The sequence below is a fragment of the Arachis duranensis genome, chromosome 1 (genome assembly GCF_000817695.3).
Source record: "Arachis duranensis cultivar V14167 chromosome 1, aradu.V14167.gnm2.J7QH, whole genome shotgun sequence".
In the NCBI taxonomy this organism is placed as follows: Eukaryota; Viridiplantae; Streptophyta; class Magnoliopsida; order Fabales; family Fabaceae; genus Arachis; species Arachis duranensis.
In genome coordinates, this window is record NC_029772.3 from 88528796 (window position 1) to 88551349 (window position 22554).

At 34.3% G+C, this 22554-nt stretch overlaps 3 protein-coding genes and 1 pseudogene across 5 annotated transcripts in view; 3 read left to right on the top strand and 1 right to left on the bottom strand.

Moving 5' to 3' along the window:
- The window catches only part of LOC107458548 (protein Brevis radix-like 4), a 4184-nt gene extending 787 nt beyond the window's left edge, over positions 1–3397 (bottom strand). Inside the window, exons 1-3 of the mRNA XM_052253056.1 lie at positions 2862–3397; positions 2402–2781; positions 257–389 (exon numbers count right to left, since the gene is read on the bottom strand). Of these exons, the coding sequence (XP_052109016.1) occupies positions 257–389; positions 2402–2781; positions 2862–2984 (636 nt within the window). The 5' untranslated portion in view covers positions 2985–3397. The remainder of the gene's footprint in view (positions 1–256; positions 390–2401; positions 2782–2861) is intronic.
- A 298-nt stretch (positions 3398–3695) lies between these two features.
- On the top strand, positions 3696–8686 carry LOC107457657 (phospholipid:diacylglycerol acyltransferase 1). The gene is made up of 7 exons (XM_052253166.1): positions 3696–4878; positions 5269–5490; positions 5620–5903; positions 6334–6655; positions 7147–7409; positions 7664–8156; positions 8405–8686. The coding sequence occupies exons 1-6, from the start codon at positions 4351–4353 to the stop codon at positions 8145–8147; spliced, it is 2103 nt and encodes a 700-aa protein (XP_052109126.1). The 5' UTR covers positions 3696–4350; the 3' UTR covers positions 8148–8156; positions 8405–8686.
- Positions 8687–15761: 7075 nt separating this feature from the next.
- On the top strand, positions 15762–18537 carry LOC107457648 (nuclear transcription factor Y subunit A-7-like; annotated as a pseudogene).
- A 760-nt stretch (positions 18538–19297) lies between these two features.
- Positions 19298–21903, top strand: LOC107457626 (alpha/beta hydrolase domain-containing protein WAV2). Of its 3 annotated transcripts, none has more exons than XM_052261036.1 (8): positions 19298–19746; positions 20289–20324; positions 20426–20504; positions 20641–20695; positions 20778–20894; positions 20977–21138; positions 21229–21472; positions 21852–21903. In XM_052261036.1, the coding sequence occupies exons 1-8, from the start codon at positions 19509–19511 to the stop codon at positions 21863–21865; spliced, it is 945 nt and encodes a 314-aa protein (XP_052116996.1). In that variant the 5' UTR covers positions 19298–19508; the 3' UTR covers positions 21866–21903. The 3 variants fall into 3 exon arrangements, with proteins under 3 accessions (XP_052116996.1, XP_015931287.1, XP_015931293.1); XM_016075801.3 differs by having other exon boundaries at positions 21874–21903; XM_016075807.3 differs by having other exon boundaries at positions 19300–19746; positions 21778–21903.
- The last annotated feature ends 651 nt before the right edge of the window (positions 21904–22554 follow it).

Sequence of the window (22554 nt, forward strand, 5' to 3'; positions counted from 1 at the left end):
TTCAAGCTTTGAGATCTGTTATCAACAAAGCAAAACAATCACTTAATATTGTGTGGTTAATCAATAAGGCATTGAACAATGCAAGGGGAGAACTGAAGTAGTAGCAATCAGTAAATTAATTTGCAGGAATGATATTTTTGACTAATTTTTTTTTTGTTACTAAACATTTCAATTAAATTTGTCTCATCTCTCATGTGAAAGATCAGAGAAACTATTACATGCATGTTGCATGTCTAGGAGGCAGATAAATTACCTCATCTTCGGACCTTGGCGGTGTTGGAAGAGGGAATGCTTGACGGTTAAGCCTTTGAACATTGTAAAGTTCCATCACCCTGTCATAGTTCTCCGCCCACCACCTTTGAGCTTGCAATTTGTTAAACATCTCGCGACTATGCATACATACAAAACAAACCAAAATGCAATTCAATATACTTTTTACTGTAGTCCTCCTACTAACATTTTAACTATATGTACATCATAACATCATATCAAGTTCGGAGAGGAGAGAAGCAATGCAATCATATATTATGAAACAGTAAACCGAAACACTTTCTCTTATTCTTTCTTTTTTTTCAATGTTGGGTAGGCAGGTGGAATAATAACTCTCTCATGCTGTAATATAATGAAGTTATTTTTGCCATGTTGTGTATAAATGATTCCCTTGAATATCAACTAACTACTGATTTGTTGTTATTATTACGTTATTTTGTTGACCAAATTACCTTTCTAGAAGAATTTGTTGAATATTTAGTGGTTTATGACACACAGTAATCAATTACGCCAAGTTACTCAACTTACTTTTTTGACAAAGAATTCTCAAGAATAAATAAAATATAAAAACGTCTAGGCAATCGGTGCCCTGAATAAAGCTGTGCTACAGCCAAATTTGACCTTAATTTGGCGTTTCCTGGGCAATCAAAAAGCTGGTGGGTCACAACATAATTAGTGGCAACTATATTATTTCATATATACCCAACAAAACTTGAGCTAATATTAGTAGCACAGTAGCATTAGAAAACAATCTGATTTATTGAGTTTGTATTTTTCATAGACCACCCAATAGTAAAATATTGGTAGCTAACTAGCCATTACATCAGAATTCGTCAAGTGGGACCAACAACCTATATGGGTTTCAGTTTATATTTCATGTGCACCTTGTAGTTTCATATTTTTGTCTTGCGTAGTCTTTCACTCTTGAGCATAAGTGGTACCAGACGAAATTTAAAAATAAAGGAAGCAGAAGAAATTAAATGGCTCCGACAAATCGACAAAGACTCGGAAAAAGGGGGTCCAAACACAATCAAGAATCAATTGACCCACCAGCGGGGCACCACCACCTTACAGGGGCCACACAAAAGTTTCTCCTTTTTTGATTGCTTTTGACAAGGGCGTGAAAAATTTCCTGAGAAATGTAGGACCCTTTACCTAGATTGAATTTGCATGCTTCCTTCATTATCATTGCATGGGGATATTTGGACTTTGGAATACTTAAATGGTCACAGTTACAACCGAGCATATTATAGGATCTTCAGTTCCTACAGCTACTACAATAAAAGTCCTTTTTTTTATATATCAATCAGACACAACCTTAGACTAGTACTGCATCAATATAACTTAATTTGAACAATTAGTTATATAACATTATAACTTGTGAGGTTTGTTTAACTTGATATGCACCAATATCTATTCAAAAACTATTTTTTATTAGCACTTGTGTTATATGTATTCATCCATCCTAGTACACATCTTGGAAAAAAGTGAGCCTCTTGATATACAAAAGAAAAAAAAATCTCAACAAAACTAATGTTAAAACTATATCCAAAGCTTGTTTAGGCATTTTTAACATGTTATATTGTTATGTATATCTTTTAACCACTGCATATATCCAGTTTAACATGCGACCATTCATATAATCGTAAGTGAAGATAATAATTAAGAATAAGAAAATTAGATGAATTGATACGTTTTACTAAATTATTAAATATAATTTAATTGTGTCTTAATGGTTATCTTTATGTGAGTAACTTTTTTTTTTGACAATATATTAAGATTTTCCTTTTCTGAAATAATTTTTAATAACATTCTCATAATATACAAATTTACATCAACAGAAGAAAGAATCAAAACAATGATAACTTGAATATTTTCAATCAGCAAGCAACCTCTTGTGAAACCAGAAGATGGAGTGAAAGTGTAACTAAGAAGGCGAAAGTGTGAGAATTGGGGAATTGACCTCCCCCAAAAGCAAAAGACACTGATTATTATTATCAATTATCATTAACATCATGATAACGGGCTAATTATAAGGTGGATCCAAACAATAAACAAATACCAGAAAGGAAAAAGTAAAACGGCAACGAAAGCAACGATACGACAGAGAGAGAGAGAGAGTACTAATCACCTGAAACGAATGCGCTTGAGATCGTTGCCGCCACGTGGAAGCGACACGAAGGTGATCAAAACGCCGGGCTCCACGTTCGCCACCCACTCCTTTGGTTCATTCTCTTCGACGAACAGAACCACCGGCTCCAACCGCCGTCCGCTGGCGGAGTTCGGCGTGCCTTCCCCACTCGACGACGATATCCCCTTCAGCCTCGCCTCCATCTCCTTCCCCCAACCTCTCGTCGAGCTCCCTGTCCTCCGGTACGACCACCTGAACCTGTCCGAGTCCGTCTCCGGCGACGACTCCCCGTTTCTCCTCACCAGTCTCCCCGCTGGCCCCGCCGTGCACGGCGCGCAATGCTTGTACGCCCCCGACGCCTTCAGCGCCATGTCCTTTATCTGAATAACAAAAAATACATGACGATGCAAATTACACACTCACTGAACTGAAACAGAGTCTTGTTCAATTTTTGAGTTACCTGGGAAGTGAGAGATTTCATGGACTGGTTTTTGTTGTTGGGATCGGAATCATCGGTCTTACTCAGAGACTCGTTGTTGCTGCCCGTGCCTGATTTCTTGGGACGTGCTATGCATGTAAGCATTTTCGAGTTCTTCTCCCCAATTGGATCAGCTCACAAAAACTAAACACGCAGAAGAACGAGAATTCAGAAAACCGATATTGTGCTACTGCAACTACCCGCCATGAGCTCCAACTTTAACGCCGAACGAAACCAGAGATTCTACTAAGAAAAAACCGGAGTTAGTGGTGGATGCTGGTGGTAGACAGTGGCGACGGTGTGTTAATTTTAAAAATATAATGTGTTTTGATTTGGTGATGCTTGGTAGTGGCTATAATGGTAATGGGGGGCTCTAGAGGGGAGACTTTCATTGCTGTTGCTGTGGATTTCACTCTTTTTCTTAATTCTTAACCTGCAACCGGAAGTCAACTGGCTCTGCCACCTTCTGCCGTTGCTGTTTTTTCAACTTCGTTGACACTTCACACGCCAAACGGTTTTGACTATGTTGGGTATTATGAGAAAAAATGTTTGGGCTTCGCTTCAGTCCTATTCGGTTTTGGGTTCTTAGTAGTTGTGGTCATTTAGAATATGAATTTCGTTATTTTTGGGCTTTAAGCCCAGTTTCAATAATAAAAACCAGCAGAGCTTAAATAACATACTCTATATGTGACCAAAAAAGAAAAAGCTCTATACTTTCTGTCTTTCCAAGCGTGTGATTCTAATCCAAATGAGAGGCCTAGATTTTAGATAGCACAACTCGAATTATTTATTTATGCCTTGTTACGCATTGTGCTAAGTAGTTGGGGTGGTGGTCGATACCATTACCAGCTCGAAACTACTAGACCCTTTGGGGCTGCTCTTCCAGGAAACAGAAAAGAGAAAGAAAAGTCCCCAAAGTTGAAAGTACTCGCAAGAAAACAGGCAAACCTTTCCAAACACAAAACACTTTGAAAACTGCGTCCCCCGTACTCGATTGCGTTTGCACCGTTGATTTTTCTGCCATTGGTTCGCGCGCATTCCTCACAAACAGCACAGCAGCGTCAATTATTCTAAACAAGCGACGCACAGCAACACCCATTTCATGATCACGCCACGTGTCCAGATCTTAATACCTCATTTCATAAAATCCGGGACCCGCACCGTATCCACAAGTGCGCTGGAACACAGTAAACGAATACGATCCTGCAGCACTACCTCCACCTCCACCACAATCAATCCAGTGCTTCCACCTGGTGCCGGCGGCGCATGCTTTTATACGCCTCCGGCGTTCAGGTCCTCGTCGGAGGCTCCAGAATCCTCGCCCTCATTGAATCCACCAGCTCAAAGCGTCTCAGCCTCAATTAAATGAACGTGCAGATTTTGAATAACATTTAAGGCTTCTTTTAATAGTTTTTCCTTGTATTTTCCAATTTGTGCACTTCTCGATACTTGTCTTCTGCGGAGGAAAACGATGTCGTTTCTGCGCCGCAGAAAGGCATCCCTGAATCCGGGTCCGCCTGATTCGGATCACGAGGAGGACGAGAAGGAAAAGAAGAAGCTGAAGCGGCAGCAGAAGAAGAAGAGGAGGAAGGAGAAAGAGAAAGAGAAAGAGAAGGAGAAGGAGAAGGAGGAGGAAGAGAAAGTAGAAAAGGCGAATTCGAAAGGTTGCCGCGTAGCTCCGAAGGCGAAAAAGTGGTCGTGCGTGGATAGCTGCTGCTGGTTCATCGGAGTGATATGCTCCCTCTGGTGGTTCCTTCTATTTCTGTACAATGCAATGCCGGCGTCTTTCCCTCAGTACGTGGCGGAGGCTATAACGGGGCCGTACCCGGACCCTCCCGGCGTGAAGCTGAGGAAGGAAGGCTTGACGGCGAACCACCCGGTGGTTTTCGTGCCAGGAATAGTAACCGGTGGGTTGGAGCTCTGGGAGGGCCGTCAGTGTGCCGATGGATTGTTCAGGCAGAGGTTGTGGGGTGGCACCTTTGGGGAACTGTATAAAAGGTAAGTTATCATTATTGTTCCTATTGCTTTTGGTGGGTTCAGATTTGGATACGCTTTGGTTGAGTTGCATCATTGCATGAATGGAATTTTGATAACAATACGTAAATTTGTTCGTTAAGTAATACTAAGATAGTAACTTCCACCAAACCATGTTTTTGGTTCTTGAAAAGAAACCTTTCATAGAGAATTTAATATTTCCGTAGGTTAATTTACTGGTTCTTATTGAGAATCATGACTGTATGAATGATAACTTGCAATCTACAGCGAGCTATTTCTCATGTTGGAAACTTGGAATGATATTACTAGGCATTTTCTTTATATTTCTGAAAGAATATATTCTTCATTTTATGGAGTTAATGGATTTATATGGCCTTTGTATAATTCAGTTCCTTCATTATGCTGGGTTGAGCATATGTCTCTGGATAATGAAACAGGACTGGACCGCCCGGGCATTAGAGTTAGGCCTGTGTCTGGACTTGTGGCAGCTGACTATTTTGCGCCTGGTTATTTTGTCTGGGCAGTTCTTATTGCTAATTTGGCCCGTGTCGGGTACGAGGAGAAAAACATGTACATGGCTGCATATGATTGGAGAATTTCGTTTCAAAATACGGAGGTAATTCTTTGCTAATGTGGTATTTCTTGAATCTACTTTCAATTTTTTGTTGAAATAATTGTTTACAAAGCTTAAGGTTTTCAGTGCTCCCCATCTTTCTTACTGTTATTGTCGGCTTCATTTGGTCAGGTCAGAGATCGAACTTTGAGCAGGATAAAAAATAATATAGAACTCATGGTGGCTACAAATGGTGGTAAAAAGGTTGTCGTAATTCCCCATTCAATGGGTGTTCTATACTTTCTGCATTTTATGAAGTGGGTTGAGGCACCACCACCAATGGGTGGAGGGGGTGGATCAGATTGGTGTGCCAAGCATATTAAAGCAGTGATGAACATTGGGGGACCTTTTCTTGGTGTTCCCAAATCTGTCGCTGGGCTCTTCTCCATTGAAGCCCGGGATATTGCTGTGGCAAGGTTTTTGTTTTCCCTACTATAATGTAAATTTTCGGTCCTGTATGTGTGTGTGTTCTTTGGCAAAATTTATTCTCTTAACCAGTAGGTTTTGGGATGGTTGTGCGGTTCCTACTTCCTTTTTTGAAAGAACACTAAGTTTCTATTCTGTTCTCTCTTAGAAGATTTCAAGTTTCCATCAATATTCTTTACAATACGCTTCCCTTAGTTACCCCCCCTCCTTCCCTTTTAAATTATGACATGATTGATCATTTTTTTGGATTTCCTTGGTATAGACAGGATTTCTTTTCTCACTGTTCTTGTTAAAGCAAACATTTCTATGTTTTTTCTTTTATGACTTTGCTTGGATGAAATTGTGAATCATATTCATTCATACATTGCATGCGTAAAATATTTATTAAGGTGTCCTTATTGAACATCTATTCTTTTGCAGGGCCTTTGCACCAGGTGTTTTGGACAAGGATGTTTTTGGTCTTCAAACTTTAGAGCATCTAATGCGTATGACCCGAACATGGGATTCAACCATGTCAATGATACCAAAAGGTGGAGATACTATATGGGGTGGCCTTGATTGGTCACCTGAAGGATACTATAACTGCAGTGCAAAGAAACACAAGACCAATGATAGTATCAAACCATGTCAAAATGACAAAAGGAGTCAGTCAATGAAACATGTGAATTATGGAAGACTCATATCCTTTGGGAAAGATGCAGCTGAGTTACATTCCTCTAAGCTTGACATGTTGGATTTCAGGGTAATGATCCTAATTACACATTGTGTAAATTGTTTAGAAAATATTCCTCCTTTCTTCCTTTTTTTCCCTTCTCCAAACCTTCCAAGTTCCAACATCAAATATCCTGATTTGTCATTTTGAGTGTCAGTAATTGAAATTTATATTTCTAGGTATTTAGCTAATTCAAGTTTGTCTTGCAAAATTAAATCCTATACAACTATCCAACTTTTTAAATTGCTCTGTATTCCTACAAGAAACAGATATTTCATTTTCCCTCCTGTTGAAGTCTTACTTATTTTCTTTTTCCTTGTTTTTTTGACGGGAAGTTGAAGTGTTACTTCATTCACTTCTATATGAATGGTATTAACGGATGGAAATATTTCTGCATCTGTCTATTGAATGTTGATATTCTTGAAGTTGTCGATACTTTCAAACCTCATGCAGTTGCCATCACCTTACTTGATTTACATTCTTTTGAGTTTCATATTTTTTATTACTTGTGCAATTGACAGGGTTCTCTTAAGGGGAGGAGGAGTCATATGAACACGTCTACTTGTGATATTTGGACAGAGTATCATGAAATGGGTGTTGAGGGAATCAGAGCTGTTTCAGATTATAAAGCTTACACTGCTGATGCAGTTTTGGATCTCCTTCGTTTTGTTGCACCCAAGATGATGAAGCGCGGAGATGCGCATTTTTCTCATGGAATTGCTGACAATTTGGATGACCCAAAATACAAGCATTACAAATATTGGTCTAACCCCTTAGAAACAAGGTGAGATTCTCTACTTAATTGCTTTAGTGAACATTTTGTAGAAGTTGCACACAAGACTGCCAATCTAGAATCTGACAATTGTTGGCACTTGGCTACTACGTAAATTAATCATTTTATTACCTTTGTTGGTGGCATTGATGGATTCTTACTTTTGCTATCTTCTATAATGTCGTATCCTGCTGTCTTTTAAAATCCGTTGTTTATTCATACTACTTCTCTTTGTGGTTTGTTATATTTTTGTCCTGCTGCTGCAGATTACCACATGCTCCAGATATGGAGATTTACTCTATGTATGGGGTCGGGATCCCAACGGAAAGAGCCTATGTTTATAAGTCAACTTCCCAATCGGAATGCTACATTCCGTTTCAGATTGACACATCAGCAAATGGTGGAGATGAGGACCCTTGTTTAAAGGATGGAGTTTATAGTGCCAATGGGGATGAAACCGTTCCTGTTTTAAGTGCTGGTTTCATGTGTGCAAAAGGTTGGCGGGGAAAAACCCGTTTTAATCCTTCAGGCATCCGAACGTTCATAAGGGAGTATGAACACGCTCCTCCGGCTAATCTTCTAGAAGGAAGGGGAACCCAGAGTGGTGCTCATGTTGATATATTGGGGAACTTCGCACTTATTGAAGATATTATACGAGTAGCAGCAGGAGCCTCTGGTGAGGACTTAGGTGGAGATAGAGTTCACTCAGAGATTTTCAAATGGTCTGAAAATATTAATTTAAAGCTCTAGTTTCACATGGTAAGTTCCTCACTATAACCTACATAATTCTGCTATTGCATTCTTGAATTTGGTGTTCCATTTCATGTGATTCAAACTTGGTTATCTTTCAGGACTTGATGCTTATTGTTACTTATAGGCTCATTGATTTTTACCAGTTTATAGATAAGAAAATCTTTGGCTCTGGAATGACATATAAATGGAGTCAATATTTTAGCTTTAACAAATGTTGGCATATTGACTGATTGGTTCTCACTGATTTTATACAGTCCAAGATCGAATCCTTTTTGCTTCAATCACATGGCTTTGAGGCAGAGCTGATGGTTACTGAGCTATGTGGCTGATAGACCAGTGGTGATGACAGCCGCAGCTTGATTTTTGACTCGGGTAGTGTCTATAGCGTTTCATCATTTTGGGAAAATGCCGAATCTATTTATAACCCTTTCACCCCTAAAGAAAAATGGGGGAGAAAATTTGTATACCGAGGCTACAATTTTGTCGATTCCATTAATTCATCTTATCATTGTCAATTGCCAGTGAGTGCTTGAGTAGTGAGCTCCCTTGTGCGCATCGAAAAGATTATGAGCTTATACAAAAGTAAATAAATAAATAGAAAGATAACCTAAGATTCTGTTCCTTAGTCCAACAAATAGGTTCATATAATATGCCGGAAACTCAAGTTTATGTTTATCCACATCTGCTTGATAATTGATATAATCCCAAACTAAAGAAATATCAAATTTGGTCCAATTCACATAATCAGATAATGTCTAGCTTTCTTTGTTTCTTTTTTTGTTTTGGTGGGGAAGGATAATGTTATGCTTTCTTTGTTTTCTACACAACAATGTCGCTCGTTATCCGTTAATGGCTAATCAGGAATCGTAATCCCCTATTGGATTAAATATAGTTGGAGAAGTTTAACTTTTTTTTTAGCTCAACGTTTTTAATACATCACTATCCTTTAATAAAAAAAAAAGTTATATGACTAAATCAATTATCATGTAGTTATGTATAAATGTGTTATTTATTTTATATTTAATGACTATTTTAGTAATTAAATTTTTTTGTGTATGAATAGTATAATTGTTAAAAAAAACTAAGAAATAAAAGAGTATATAAGACTTTTTTTTCTTCTCAAATTGACTAAACCCCAATTATAATGCTTTGCGTGGAAATTAATTCATTGTAATATTAAAATTCTCTGTAATATTTTCATTTTTTCTCATCTATTATTTATGATCTCAAGTTACTTCAATCAAAATAAATCATAACCTAATTTAGTGATTAATTAAAAATCCGACCAGTTAAATGAGAGTGAATTTAAGGCTGACACCGAGTAAAACCAAACCAAAAAGGAAAAAAATTAATGTAACTTCAATTCAATGAACAAATTCTTAAGGATTCATTGGATTAGGCATTTTCATTCTATTTTTTAAAAAAATGAAAAATAATTTTAAAATATGATTAGTTATATATTTTTCAAAATGGGTTCATTAAAAATATTTTTGAAAAAAGTATACAAAGTTTAAAAGTCATTTTCAATACCCTTAGTTTAAAATGGTTGAAAATGTTTTTCTATCGGGAAAAAAAAAAGGAAACAGTATTTTGCTATTTTCGTTCCTTACATTAGAATAGAAGGTTTGTTTCGAACCTTGCTCGTACATTTTTTATTCAACGCTTGCGCATACTTCATCTACTTCCACCGTTCTTTTAATGCAAATACAGACAATTGTTATAGTTGACTAGAAAAGCTTTTGGAATAAGAACTACCTTCTTTTTATTTATTATCTATTCACTTTTTAAAAAAAATCTATGTTAATTTTCTCGTATTTCTTATCTCTTTAATTCTTTTAAAATTCAATGTTATTTAATTAATTAGTTTAAATAATATCATTGTATATAAATATAAAATCTATTTAATAAAGATATTGTCATTTTGAAATATTATTGAAAAAAATTTTGAATTTAAACTTTTCAACCAAATTAGCTAATTTAATAAAATTTATTATTTTTTGTTAACATTTTTAGTTATTAATTTAATTTTTCAACCTATATTTTTAAACATTATTAGTTAATTTAATAATAAAAAATAATAAATTCGATTAATCTCCTAATATTTTTTATTTATTATTGGGTAAGCTAAGTTGACCTATCTATTTATTAAAGCATCTCTTATCACATTATAATTTAAGTGGAAGGATATTAGTCCGGTTGTTTAATTTAATTTCCTGCTACCGACATTCCAGTACTCAATCTTTTCTTTTCCTTTTTCTAAGAAACATAACACGGTAGGAAGTAGGAACTTTGGTATAGATTCTCTCTTTTAATTCTTAAATAGTGAAGCCTTATCCGCAAAACCAAAACCAAATCCAATTGATTTATTATTTATATTTAATACTCAAATGTATAAAGCGTCGGGAAAAAGTAACATACATTACCGAATTAAACAATTTATCTTCCTGTACGTACACAGTTTAATACTTTAATGGCTTATCTAAACGATAAGAATTTTGCCTACAAAGTTATTATTATTATTATTATTATTATTATTATTATTATTATTATTATTATTATGAGAAATTCTCCGTATACAAGTATTTTTTTATACAAGTCTTTACAAGTTATTATATTAACGCGCTTGAACGTTACTGCACGTTCTTCTTCCTCTTCCTCTTCTTCTTCTTTTCTTTCGTTTCTTGCTTTCTCTTTCTCCTTCTTCAACTGTTACTGCACAATTTCACTGCACCGTCTTCTTCTTCTTGCTGCACATTCTTCTTCCTCTTCCTCTTCTTCTTCTTCTTTTCTTTCGTTTTTTGCCTTCTCTTTCTCCTTCTTCATTTACGTGCTTTTCTCTTTGTTTTCTTTTTTCGTTATTCTTGATTTCCATTATTTTTTTATATCAAGCTCTGAAATCATTTTTGAAGAAGAAGAAGCAGCAGAATATGAGGAAGAGAAAGAGAAAGAGTTTTTAATTATGCATAAGGTGTCCTTTGGGTGTATTTCTGTAATCGTTTGGGTGTATTTCTGTAATCGTTTGGGTGTATTTCTGAAGTTTCATTATTTTCAAAATGATTTCAAAGCTTGATTTCAGAAACCATGAAAATCGAAAAAAAAATAAGCAAGAATACCAGTAATAAACGAGTAAAACAACTAATGAAAAGGCAAAGAGAATAACGAAGAAATATCGTTTGGGTGTATTTCTGTAATCGTTTGGGTGTATTTCTATAATCGTTTGGGTATATTTCTGAAGTTCTATTATTTTCAAAACGATTTCAAAGTTTGATTTCAGAAACCATGAAAATCGAAAAAAAAGATGCAAGAATACCAGTAATAAATGCAAGTAAAACAACTAATGAAAAGGCAAAGAGAATAATGAAGAAATATCGTTTAGGTGTATTTCTATAATTGTTTGGGTGTATTTCTGTAATCGTTTGAGTGTATTTCTGAAGTTCCATTATCTTCAAAACGATTTCAAAGCTTGATTTCAGAAACCATGAAAATCGAAAAAAAACGAAGTAAGAATATCAGTAATAAACGCAAGTAAAACAACTAATGAAAAGGCAAAGAGAATAACGAAGAAATACATGGAGGAAGAGGAAGAGGAAGAGGAGTTGTTCATAATCCACGGTGAGTGAAGAGGAAGAGGAAGAGGAAGAGGAAGAGGAAGAGGAGTCGTTCATAATTCACGGTGAGTGTAGCGCTTTGGAAACTGAATAACGCATTAAAAGACCCTAATGTATAGCAACTTGTAAAACTTGTAAGTCAAAAAGACTTGTATGTGTAACAAGCCTCTTATTATTATTATTATTATTAGATAAGCGGTAACTGTGGTAGCAATAGAATTTAACAAAAAGGAAAATTTGAAAGATTTATTTTACGTAATATCCTAGATAGATACTTTTAAAATAATATTTCTAGTTTCTTGATCAATACACCTAAAACACATTAGTTTAACTAAATGATGATAAACAACTTTCTAACTGTGCGAAGATAGACCTGATCAAACTATTATAACATTTAATAATAAACCTTTTCTATAGGATAAGCTCAACGTACCATATACATTAATAAATAAGCATGAGACATGTGTGTTCCCAAGCTTGAACTCTAAACCGTTTATTGCCTTGCGGCATTCACAGTGATTAGTGGCCCCAAAGAAATTGGAAGGACCAGGGACGGAAGGAAACTAGATGAAATATCGGAAGAAAGCTAAAAATATTAGGGGATGCTCCGATAAAGACGCGTAAAACGTCTTTTTTTTAAAGATATTTTTTAATAATTAAAATTTAATATATATAATCACTTAAATTGTATTATTTTTGTTAAAATTAGGTTAGACAAATTAATTTGACCGAAAAATAGTGAATTAAATTTTGAATTGGTCTAAATTAATATTATTTTTTATAAAAAATTACTACAATACCCCTATTATATAAAATGATTAAAATACTTTTATTATATATATTAATTTTGAAAATCCTAAATTCTAGTCATTTTCTTCTCTGTCGTGTCGTTATAGGATTAGAATTTAAAATTTTTAAAATTACTATATATAAATGTCAACCCAAAAATATTTACATAATAAAATAAAATTTTAAAAGAGATTAAATTAAAATTTATATATAATAATTTACATATAAAAGTTTTAAAATTAGGAGAGTCATTGCTCTCTTTGTTTTTATATGGCTCTGCCACTGAAAGGATCTATTTTATTTTATAAAAAATAAATAGTTAAATTAGTTTTTAAAAAATTATTCGTTTTTTAAATTAATTTTTAAAAGATTTTTTTAATTAAATTTATTTTTTAAATATTTTAAATTATTCATATTAATGCTTCAGTCACTTTGTTTATTGATGGTATTAAAATTTATTAATATGATACTTTAAATGACATTTCAACACACACTTAAATTTTTAGTTGACTATTAATATGATTAATTTATAAAATTAGATAAAATTAACTCTAAATTAAAGAATTTTAATGTTTCAAGTTTTCTCTACAATTAAGTTTTAATATAATCTAATTTCATAAATTTATTATGTTAATAATCAATTAAGATTGTTAGGTGTGTGTTAGAATGCCATTTAATATGTTAAATTAGTAAATTTTGATACTATCAACAAATAACGTAACAAAAAGACTAACATGATTAATTTAAAATATTTAAAAGACAAATTTAATTAAAAAATTCTTTCAAAAGCTAATTTAAAAAATAAATGATATTTCAGAGACTAATTTAACTATTTACTCATTTCTTAAAACAAGTCTCAGATTCCAAGTAGCTGCCTGCCAAGTAGTTAAGAAATACAAGTGGCAAATTGGGCATATTTATAGAATGTGTTTAGCAAAGTTTAATGATTAGAATTGTTTTTTTAAGTAATTTATTTATTTAATTGTAGCTTTTAAAATATAATTTATATGTAATAATTCGAACTAACATTCAAAAGATTATCCAAAATTTGTAATGAATATGTATGACAAAATCGGTTATAATAAAACGAATATTAATTATAATTAAACAGATTTATATCTCAATAACATAAAATACAATAGCTATAAACAATAATTCTATAAAATACATGAATAATAATGAAAAACAATTTATTTTGAATTATATCATAGACATATATTGATTTGATCTCAAAATATTTTCTATACATATATGTTTTAGAATTAAAACCGAAAATTATTTGGTAGTAACAACTTGAACAAGATATATTTCGAATAGGTTTAAAGAAACAAAAAGCATAATAGAGTATTAAATAATAGTTAAATTCTTTAGATAATCCAATGTCAATAAATTTGACAATTTAAAATAAAAATAATTTAATTTTGATGCACTGACAATGTAAAACGTTTTATATAGTCGTATAACCGTAGTTAATATAAGAAATATTTATTTTTGTTAGCAAGACGTCATGTGATATGATGCACATGTAAAATAATTTTATATTAAAATTGCATCAAAATTAAATTATTTTTTAATATAAATATTTTTATTTTTTGCTCAATATAAATCCCTAATTATATTTAGATAAAAACTACTTCATGTAAAATTAATAAATAAAAATTGTTAAATAAATTAAAAAATTTGACTAAATTATTATCTAATAACTCACAAATATTAATTTTACATTAAATTAATCCACCTGAATTTTCATCTTATATTTAACATGCTCTTAATTATACAACTGTGCCAAATGTCACGTGTTTAGCGAATATGGAAGGTGGCAGGACATTTTCGAAATTAAGGTAATTAATAGGGTTAAATTGCAAGAAACTTGCTAATTAGGATAAGTTTTTTTTTTTCTTTTCTTCCTCTCCCAACAGCTAGTGGACATACGCAGGACGCGCATCAGTTGTGCGTGCGCAAGGTAACGGAGGAGACTGATGAATGTTGCGGACTTGCGAATAGCGCGTGGAGTACACTTGACAACTGCAGGTGGGGATCGTACGAACAGTGACGGGCGGCTGGGTGAGGGGTGAAGAAAAGAAATGAAGGCCCGAGGCCCAAAAGGTTGAGGGAGGGTGCGGTGGGCCACCTTAGAAAATGACTCTGTCTACTCTCGTATGAATGCACAAAAATTGACCCTCAAAAATAAACTAGAAATTCTTCTAGACTTACCAAATTAATAATTGCTATAAAAGAGATTAATATTAGAATCTATAACAATGTGGTAGGCTATTTTCAAAATAATTTATAAATTTTTTTTTATAAAAATTTTAAGCGAATACCTGATAAAAGTTCAATTCATCTAACCTTTTTCAAATTCTATATTGGAGTATACATTTTCTAATAATTCACCTTCCAAAAAAATCGAGTTCAAATTGTCTATTTAAAGAATCAAAATAGCTACGGAATTTACTAATCTCATGTAGTTAATTAGTTCCAAAAGTATATATATATACGAAATCCGAATTGTTGAAAATCAAAATAAACAAGTAAATAGAAAAAAGGAGAAAAGGTGACGGAGTAATAAAAAATCTGTGCATACTGCATTCCCTTATCGGGTGAACAGCGCGGTTGATCCATTGGGACAAGTCAACTTTAGAAGAGAAAGGTAACAACAAAAGAATTTAACAACTTACGTTAGTAAAAATAATTATTTTTTAAATTAATTATATAAATAATAATTAAAAAATGAATATAATTATATAATTTTAATTTTTATGTATTGATAATGTAAAATATTTTATATATTATATAATTATAATATTTTTTTAAATAATTATTTATGTAATTAATATAAAAAATAATTATTTTTATTAATAATAAAAAAATTTAAGGACCAACAATTTTATTAAATTTTGGCTAGTATATAATCAGTAAAAAAAAAAGTGGGTAATTCGATAACATTAGATGAAATTTTACACCATTAAAAATATTATTGATGACTACTTAATGGCTATAAATTATAAAAGTTGTTGTCTCCTAGCATTCCTCTTAATAATATAATATTATGTAATTAGAGAGATATAAAACATTTTTACACTAATTCTAATTGTATTATGTAAAATTACACTATCTTCACAAAAATTAAACTGATGATAAACAAATAAAGTAAAAGAAAAGAAAAAGGAGAAGTAAAGGAGAGTGGGTTGTAGGTGGTGGGTTGAGTGTGAGAGTATTTATGTGAGTGGGCACAGCGCAGCGCTTTGCAGTGAGTTAGATTAGATATAAACACAAACACAAACACCCATCTATCGGTTAGGGGAGAGAGAGAGAGAGATTTAAGAGTGTTTCAAGATTCAAGTTTCAAGGGAGGAGACATGTCCAACTGGATCCCAGCAGCTCCATTATGCTCTTACTACAACTTCTAGATTAGTTTAGATTGCTACTATCAGATCCAACATACAGGTATCTCTTATCTTTCTTTTCTATCTTTCTTTCTATTTGCATGTGCTCTTTCAGGTCAACTCAACCTCATTAGGGGGCCGGGCCTTCTCTGTTTATCCTCAGCCTTGATCTACTTTCATTTTTATTTTTTTATTTCTTGTTTTTATAGACTCTATTTTGGGAGTGTCTGTGTCTGGCATGCATGTGTTTTTTTTTTCTTTTTTTTTATCAGTTATTTATTTCAAGTCAACTTTTTATATATTGTTGTACATACATGGCCACTTCGGCTATGCGCATCTCCTTTCTTGTTATTCCGTACATTCTCTGCATATGCTAATTGGTAAGCTGTATTTGTATTTCATATACAATTCTTTTAATGTTGATTGATGTGGTTACTGATTCTGTTTGTCATGGTTGCATAGTTAAAAATTATTATAAGAAGATAGGCAAGAATTTTGATATTTTCATTCAAGATCGTATGATTATATCTTAACATGCAATTAATCCGTGGTAGAGATGGAAATCCAACATTTGTAGTTACTTAAAATAGATTATGAAAATGAAATCTTTTTAAATCGGTAAGTTCATTAGATAGGACAGAAAAGAGAATTTCTTTGAGGTCCCTTCATTCTTTTATGTGCTTAGAGCATTGAATGGATTGATTTAAATCCTATTATGTGTTACACATTACATATACACTTCATTTTCTAAGTTTTTTAATCGTTTTTTCAGGTCAAGTAATGCATATGTGGAGGGTTAAATGAAGCCATTCCTCTTACTGAATCATCCCGATCCTGTGTTCAATTTCGAACAAGTCAATAGTACTCACTCAATGGTATGTGAAGCTCTTGGTTTATAGATTTGCTGCTTTCAGTTGTAGCTTCTAAATAACTATTTTTGCTCTGATTTCAGGCACATGCTCCTTTTCCTTACAGCGAACCATTTTTCGGTGGTTCATTAGTTGCTTATGGACCGCAGGCTGTTGTAAGTTCTGTCAAGAACATCTTGTTTATTCATGCTATGTATTTTTTTAGAGTTATGCTAGGTGTACACCAAAATCCTCCACCAAAGTCAGCCACCAGTATAAAAGATATGCTGGAATATAAATACACATTGAAAATAAATTAAACCACATATGTATTTATACACAGATACATTGGTGGCTGACTTTGGTGTACAAATAGTATTTTTTATTTTTTTTATGCCTGCTATTGTTGAGTTTGAAATATTTACTGCAGTTGGATTTCTTACTATAATAATTTACTATGATCTCACTGCATTTTTTAAAAAAATTTATAAGGGTCAACCCCAGATGTTGCCCCAAGTGCTGGGATTAGGATCCCCAAGAATTGCACTACCACTTGATCTTGCTGAAGATGGCCCCATTTATGTCAATGCTAAACAATACCATGGTATACTGAGGAGGAGACAGTCACGAGCAAAGCTCGAGGCTCAGAACAAGCTCATCAAAAATCGTAAGGTATGCTCCATAAGTAAGGATGTTATGGATAGGATCATGGATGTTTACAGTATACTGAGAAGAATATGAATGCATAGAATTATATTGAAGAAGTAATAATAATAGTATTAGGTATGGAATTGTGAAAAGTTATTTGGGGCAAACATTATATGCAATAAAAATGCAGCCATCATTATTTTTTTATATATATATATTTGCAAGGGAATTGTAGCAAATGTCCTAAACATGGAAATTAAAGGCTTATGACAAATAAATGAGTGACACTGGTATATAAATAGAATGATTTAGAATTACATTTTGCATTATTCTGCAAAAATTTTGTTTTAGGGGAATACTAAATTATATTAGCAGAGCTGGTGCTTGCTTTCTGAACTCTGCTTTGGAGTAAAAGGAAATGGTCTTACTCCCCTGAGTTTCCCTTTTTTTCTTTCTTCTAATTCATTGCAGCCCTATCTTCATGAGTCGCGACATCGCCATGCTTTGAAAAGGGTTAGGGGATCCGGGGGACGCTTTCTCAGCGCTAAACAGCTGCAACTGTCTAATTCAGAACTCATTAACGGTGCCCGTTCAGGCTTGAACCCTGTCAATGTATATCATAAGAAAGATGCATCAGAGGTGGAAAGTCATCTCTCTAGAACCGGAGAAAACGCATCTTCCATCACAACGTGTTCTGACCTAACAAGTTTCTCCAGCAATGACATCAATTTCAGGCATCCTGAGCACAATTTCTTGGGAAGTTCCCCAAACATGGGTGGAGCATCACAATGCAGTGGGGGACACACCTTTGGTTGTTGAACCCAGCAATGTTCTCCACATGCCCGGTGAGCGAGGCAGAACCAAAGCGACAGAGTTAGGTTCTCCCATCCGGGCTGGCAAATCATCCTTGGCTTAGTCACTTTTATGTGTTTCATCATTTCATCTGATACATAACATGCTTTTTCAAACACTATGCATTTCCCACAGACCTTACCATTTGCCTACTGCTTTTGCTATGTATTTTAAACTCTGCTATTGCTGCGTGCTTCCATTGGTCTGTTGAACTGGTTTGATAAAGTTTGTGGTTGAAGAAAACTTTTAACTTTAATTCTAAATGTATGGACTGTCCTTGCTTTGTTTTCTCCCCTTGGCCCCCTAGAAAAAGAAAATCTCCAAAAACTACTTGAGCAGACACAAATTCAAGTAGTATTTTAACATTTGAAAACAAACAAAATTATCATTAGTTGTTGTTACTCGTTTTCTTTGCTCTCTTTATGGAAGAGGTGAGTTCAGTGGCAGTGGATCAAACATGTTAGGCACATATCGTGAGAGACATGCAAGTAGGTAACACTAAAATGCGTTTCCCGTGGCACCATCATGCTGCCTTAACTAACATACCCCCACCCTTTTCACCATCTCCTAAATTTTCGTCTCATTTTCTTTGTGTCCCCGTGAAGTGCTTCGTTGGCACTTGGCATTGGTACGCTAATCTATATGGAAGGTTAATTTCCACTTATCTAATATCAACTTAACTGCTTTGTTCATGACTTCAAGGGCAGTAAAAAAACAAAAAAATAAAAATAAAAAGTTGTTACTAAAACAGTTCATCTAGTTTGAGTTGTCGAATGTGATGCGAGGAACAAGATGTCTTTCCGTTCATGCGAAGCACAAGACTTGAACCAAGTGTTAATATTTATTCATGTCTTCTATACATAAATAAATAAATAAATATATGTTAAAAATAAATAAAATAATATAACATATTTATAAGCAAACATATTATAATTGATTTAATGATGGATGTTTAGCGTTTTTAAGGGGGAAATAGTAGTTGCACATGGAAGCATTCCCCACAAAAGACATGGGATAAATATGACGAAGCAAAAAAGGGGCACAACTTATGGAAATGTAATTTGGTGAGAGGTGGTCCAAAAAATATAAAAATCCGATCAGTTGAGTTGAGTTGAATTTTGGCCATTCCAACAAGGGGTCGGTGTTCCCGAGAAAAAGCACCCTCCCAATTCAATTCAAAACAAACACACACACTTGAATTCGCAAATCAGAGAAGAATTTAGAGTGATGGTGTCGTACATGAACGTGTTGTTGTACGGAGTGGGAGGGTTAGTGGTGGCCGGAATGGCGCTGCTAGTGGCGTTTCAGGAGAAGCTTGTCTACGTGCCGGTGCTGCCTGGCCTCTCCAAGGCTTACGCCATCACTCCCTCGCGACTCAGCCTCACCTACGAGGACATCTGGCTCACCTCCTCCGACGGCGTTCGCCTCCACGCCTGGTTCATCAAGCTCTTCCCTAACTGCCGAGGTAGCTCACACCACATTTCCACTCTCTTAGGGTTTTTCTTTCTCTTTCTCTCCTTTTCTGCTTCGATTTGCGTACTGTAGTCATGGATTTTCCTGCACTCTGCTGAGATTTTGCTGATTTCTATGTTGAGCTGATTCTGATTTGTTGAATTTTCGTTTTTAGTTGTGATTTGAGTTTCTTTTTGTTCTCGTTGGCCAAATTGAAGGTATGTTTGGATCTTTGTTTCTGAGAGTTAGCTTAGCTGTGGGAATTGAATGGCGATTGATATTTGCTTGAGCCTGAACTGAATAATGTGGGATGGGAGAAGTATAGATCGAGAGGGTAAATTATTCGGGAGTAGAATCGTCTTTAGAATTTAATACGATATTGCTCTAGTCGCTTTCTTCATCCAGAACTTATGATTTGTGAGAGTACAACATCTTCACTTGGATTGCTGTTGAAGTCTTAGTGCATTATGATTTGTATGTGCACTTTTTGATATGTTTTCTTTGCAACTTAGATGCTGTTCTAATGCAGTTCCTTTTTCTTGTGTTTCATTTCAGGGCCTACCATTTTATTTTTTCAAGAAAATGCTGGAAGTATCCTGGTGTTAGATATTAGGATTAAGTTGTGGTTATTTTGTATATTCGTTTCTTCACCCAGTTCAGTATGCTTTTAAATGCCTTAACTACTGTCTTAGATATTGCTCATCGTCTTGAAATGGTTCGCATAATGTTACAGCAGTTACAATGCAATGTTTTCATGCTTTCCTACCGAGGGTATGAGTTTGCACTTGACAATTTAATGGTGATGTTTGAATGTAGCTATTTCAGCTGCTTTATCTTGATAAGCATGGACACGCCATCTTCTAACCGGATTGGCACTGATTTGTTATATATATATTCAATTACACAGCTATGGAGCAAGTGATGGCTATCCTTCTCAGCATGGAATTACTAAGGATGCTCAGGTATGCATTTTGGTTAGTGCCTCTATTTTGGTTAAATACTTCTCTCAAAACTTTTCTTATTTTATCACCATCTTGTTCCCAGGCTGCACTGGATCATCTTTGTCAAAGGTCTGACATTGATACATCTAGAATAGTTGTATTTGGAAGATCACTTGGGGGTGCAGTTGGAGCTGTACTAACAAAGAATAACCCTGACAAGGTACCTCCGTTTAATTCTAAGCAGCAGCCTGTTTGTGTACTGCTAATGTTCATTCTCATTTGGCCTTCTTTCTACGTTCTAGGTTGCTGCACTGATACTGGAAAATACTTTCACATCTATTTTGGATATGGCTGGTGTTTTATTACCTTTTCTGAAATGGTTTATTGGCGGCAGTAGTTCAAAAGGCAAGATACTCAATTTTCTTGTACGTTCTCCATGGAGCACTATTGATGTTGTTGGTCAGGTGAGGGACACTGGAAATGCAAGGTTTGGGTTATCAATCCCTGGATGGAGTGGTGTGTTTGTTCATTCTCTTTTACTATGTTATTTGCAGATCAAGCAGCCCATTCTTTTTCTCTCCGGATTGCAAGATGAGATGGTCCCCCCATCACATATGCAAATGCTTTATGCAAAGGCAGCTACTCGTAATAATCGATGTCTTTTTGTGGAATTTCCTACCGGAATGCATATGGATACTTGGCTTGCTGGTGGTGATCAATATTGGAGAACAATTCAGCAGTTTCTAGAACAGCATGCCCCAGTGAAAAAGGAAGTTGAATCGTCCCAAAATGAAAATGGTAATAACAGTTTCTTTTCATGCTGTTTTTCACCATTGGGATGAGTTATGAAAGTGGAACTGCATTTGCTGAATAATTATTTTGTCGGAGCTTTATCCAATTTTTCATTTTGAGCTGTGGAAGTTTTCTTTCTTTGTTGTCTTTTCCCACTTTTATATTGCCCTGCACTTCATCCTCTGTTTTTCTTACACTCCATCTAGTTATTGTTTTCACCCTTCTTTAACTCTTTTTCTTTAGCATTAATTTTATTCCAACATTCTTTGTTACCCTTGCTAACTTAATTATGGTTTTAATACTGCTGCCAGATATTGGGCCGAGGTGATTGGCTGGCATTAGATTATTTCAATGATACTAATTGGCTAACTAAGGATTCAAACAGTTTATGCCCTTTGAAGTTGCAGCCCTTAAGAGCTCTCTGTGAGAAACTGTTTGGCATCTACAATCTGGATGCTGGATCGAATTTGACAAATGACATGTAGAATAAGAATTATTTACCAGAGATAATTTATACGTCTAGTTAATTGTTGTAATATACTCATATATATTGTTCGTATGAATAGGTTCGTGGTTTTCAAATTTCATACTAACGCAAACTGAGAAAGTGTTACTGATACCTGCGAGTTGATACTGGATTCTTTGATGTTTTTATTAATTCTTTATACAGAACATTGAGTTTTGTTTGATGATTGATTTTTGTGCATGAGCTGTAGATAGTTGATATCCGAGTCAGGTTTAACTCAGGTAACAAGTAACAACAGCTTGATACGATTTTAAACTTTGAGGAAAACAGTGAAGAGACTAGTTTTATTGCGTACCCTAGGATTTCTTAAATTAGTTCGATGTTCAAGATGATGCTGATATATACTAGTAAGTGTTGAGTAGTCAGGGAGATTGATATTCATATATTTATTTATTTATTTGTAATAAAATAGATGATATCATGATAGTATACTTGTTATTAATATGCCAGGTTGGTGCACCATTTGGAAACTTTATGTAGACATAACATTTAATATTTGATGGCTTGTAGGTTCTGATCATGTTAGGCATGAGATGGACGAGAACGCAAGGGTGGAAGTTGA

Coding starts and splice junctions, on each gene's coding strand:
- LOC107457657 (XM_052253166.1), top strand. CDS start 4,351: ATGTCGTTTCTGCGCCGCAGAAAGGCATCCCTGAATCCGGGTCCGCCT. Junction 4,879..5,268: donor TTGGGGAACTGTATAAAAGG/TAAGTTATCATT, acceptor AATTCAGTTCCT/TCATTATGCTGGGTTGAGCA. Junction 5,491..5,619: donor TTTCGTTTCAAAATACGGAG/GTAATTCTTTGC, acceptor TCATTTGGTCAG/GTCAGAGATCGAACTTTGAG.
- LOC107457626 (XM_016075801.3), top strand. CDS start 19,509: ATGGTGTCGTACATGAACGTGTTGTTGTACGGAGTGGGAGGGTTAGTG. Junction 20,325..20,425: donor TTTTCAAGAAAATGCTGGAA/GTATCCTGGTGT, acceptor CTACTGTCTTAG/ATATTGCTCATCGTCTTGAA. Junction 20,696..20,777: donor GAATTACTAAGGATGCTCAG/GTATGCATTTTG, acceptor TCTTGTTCCCAG/GCTGCACTGGATCATCTTTG.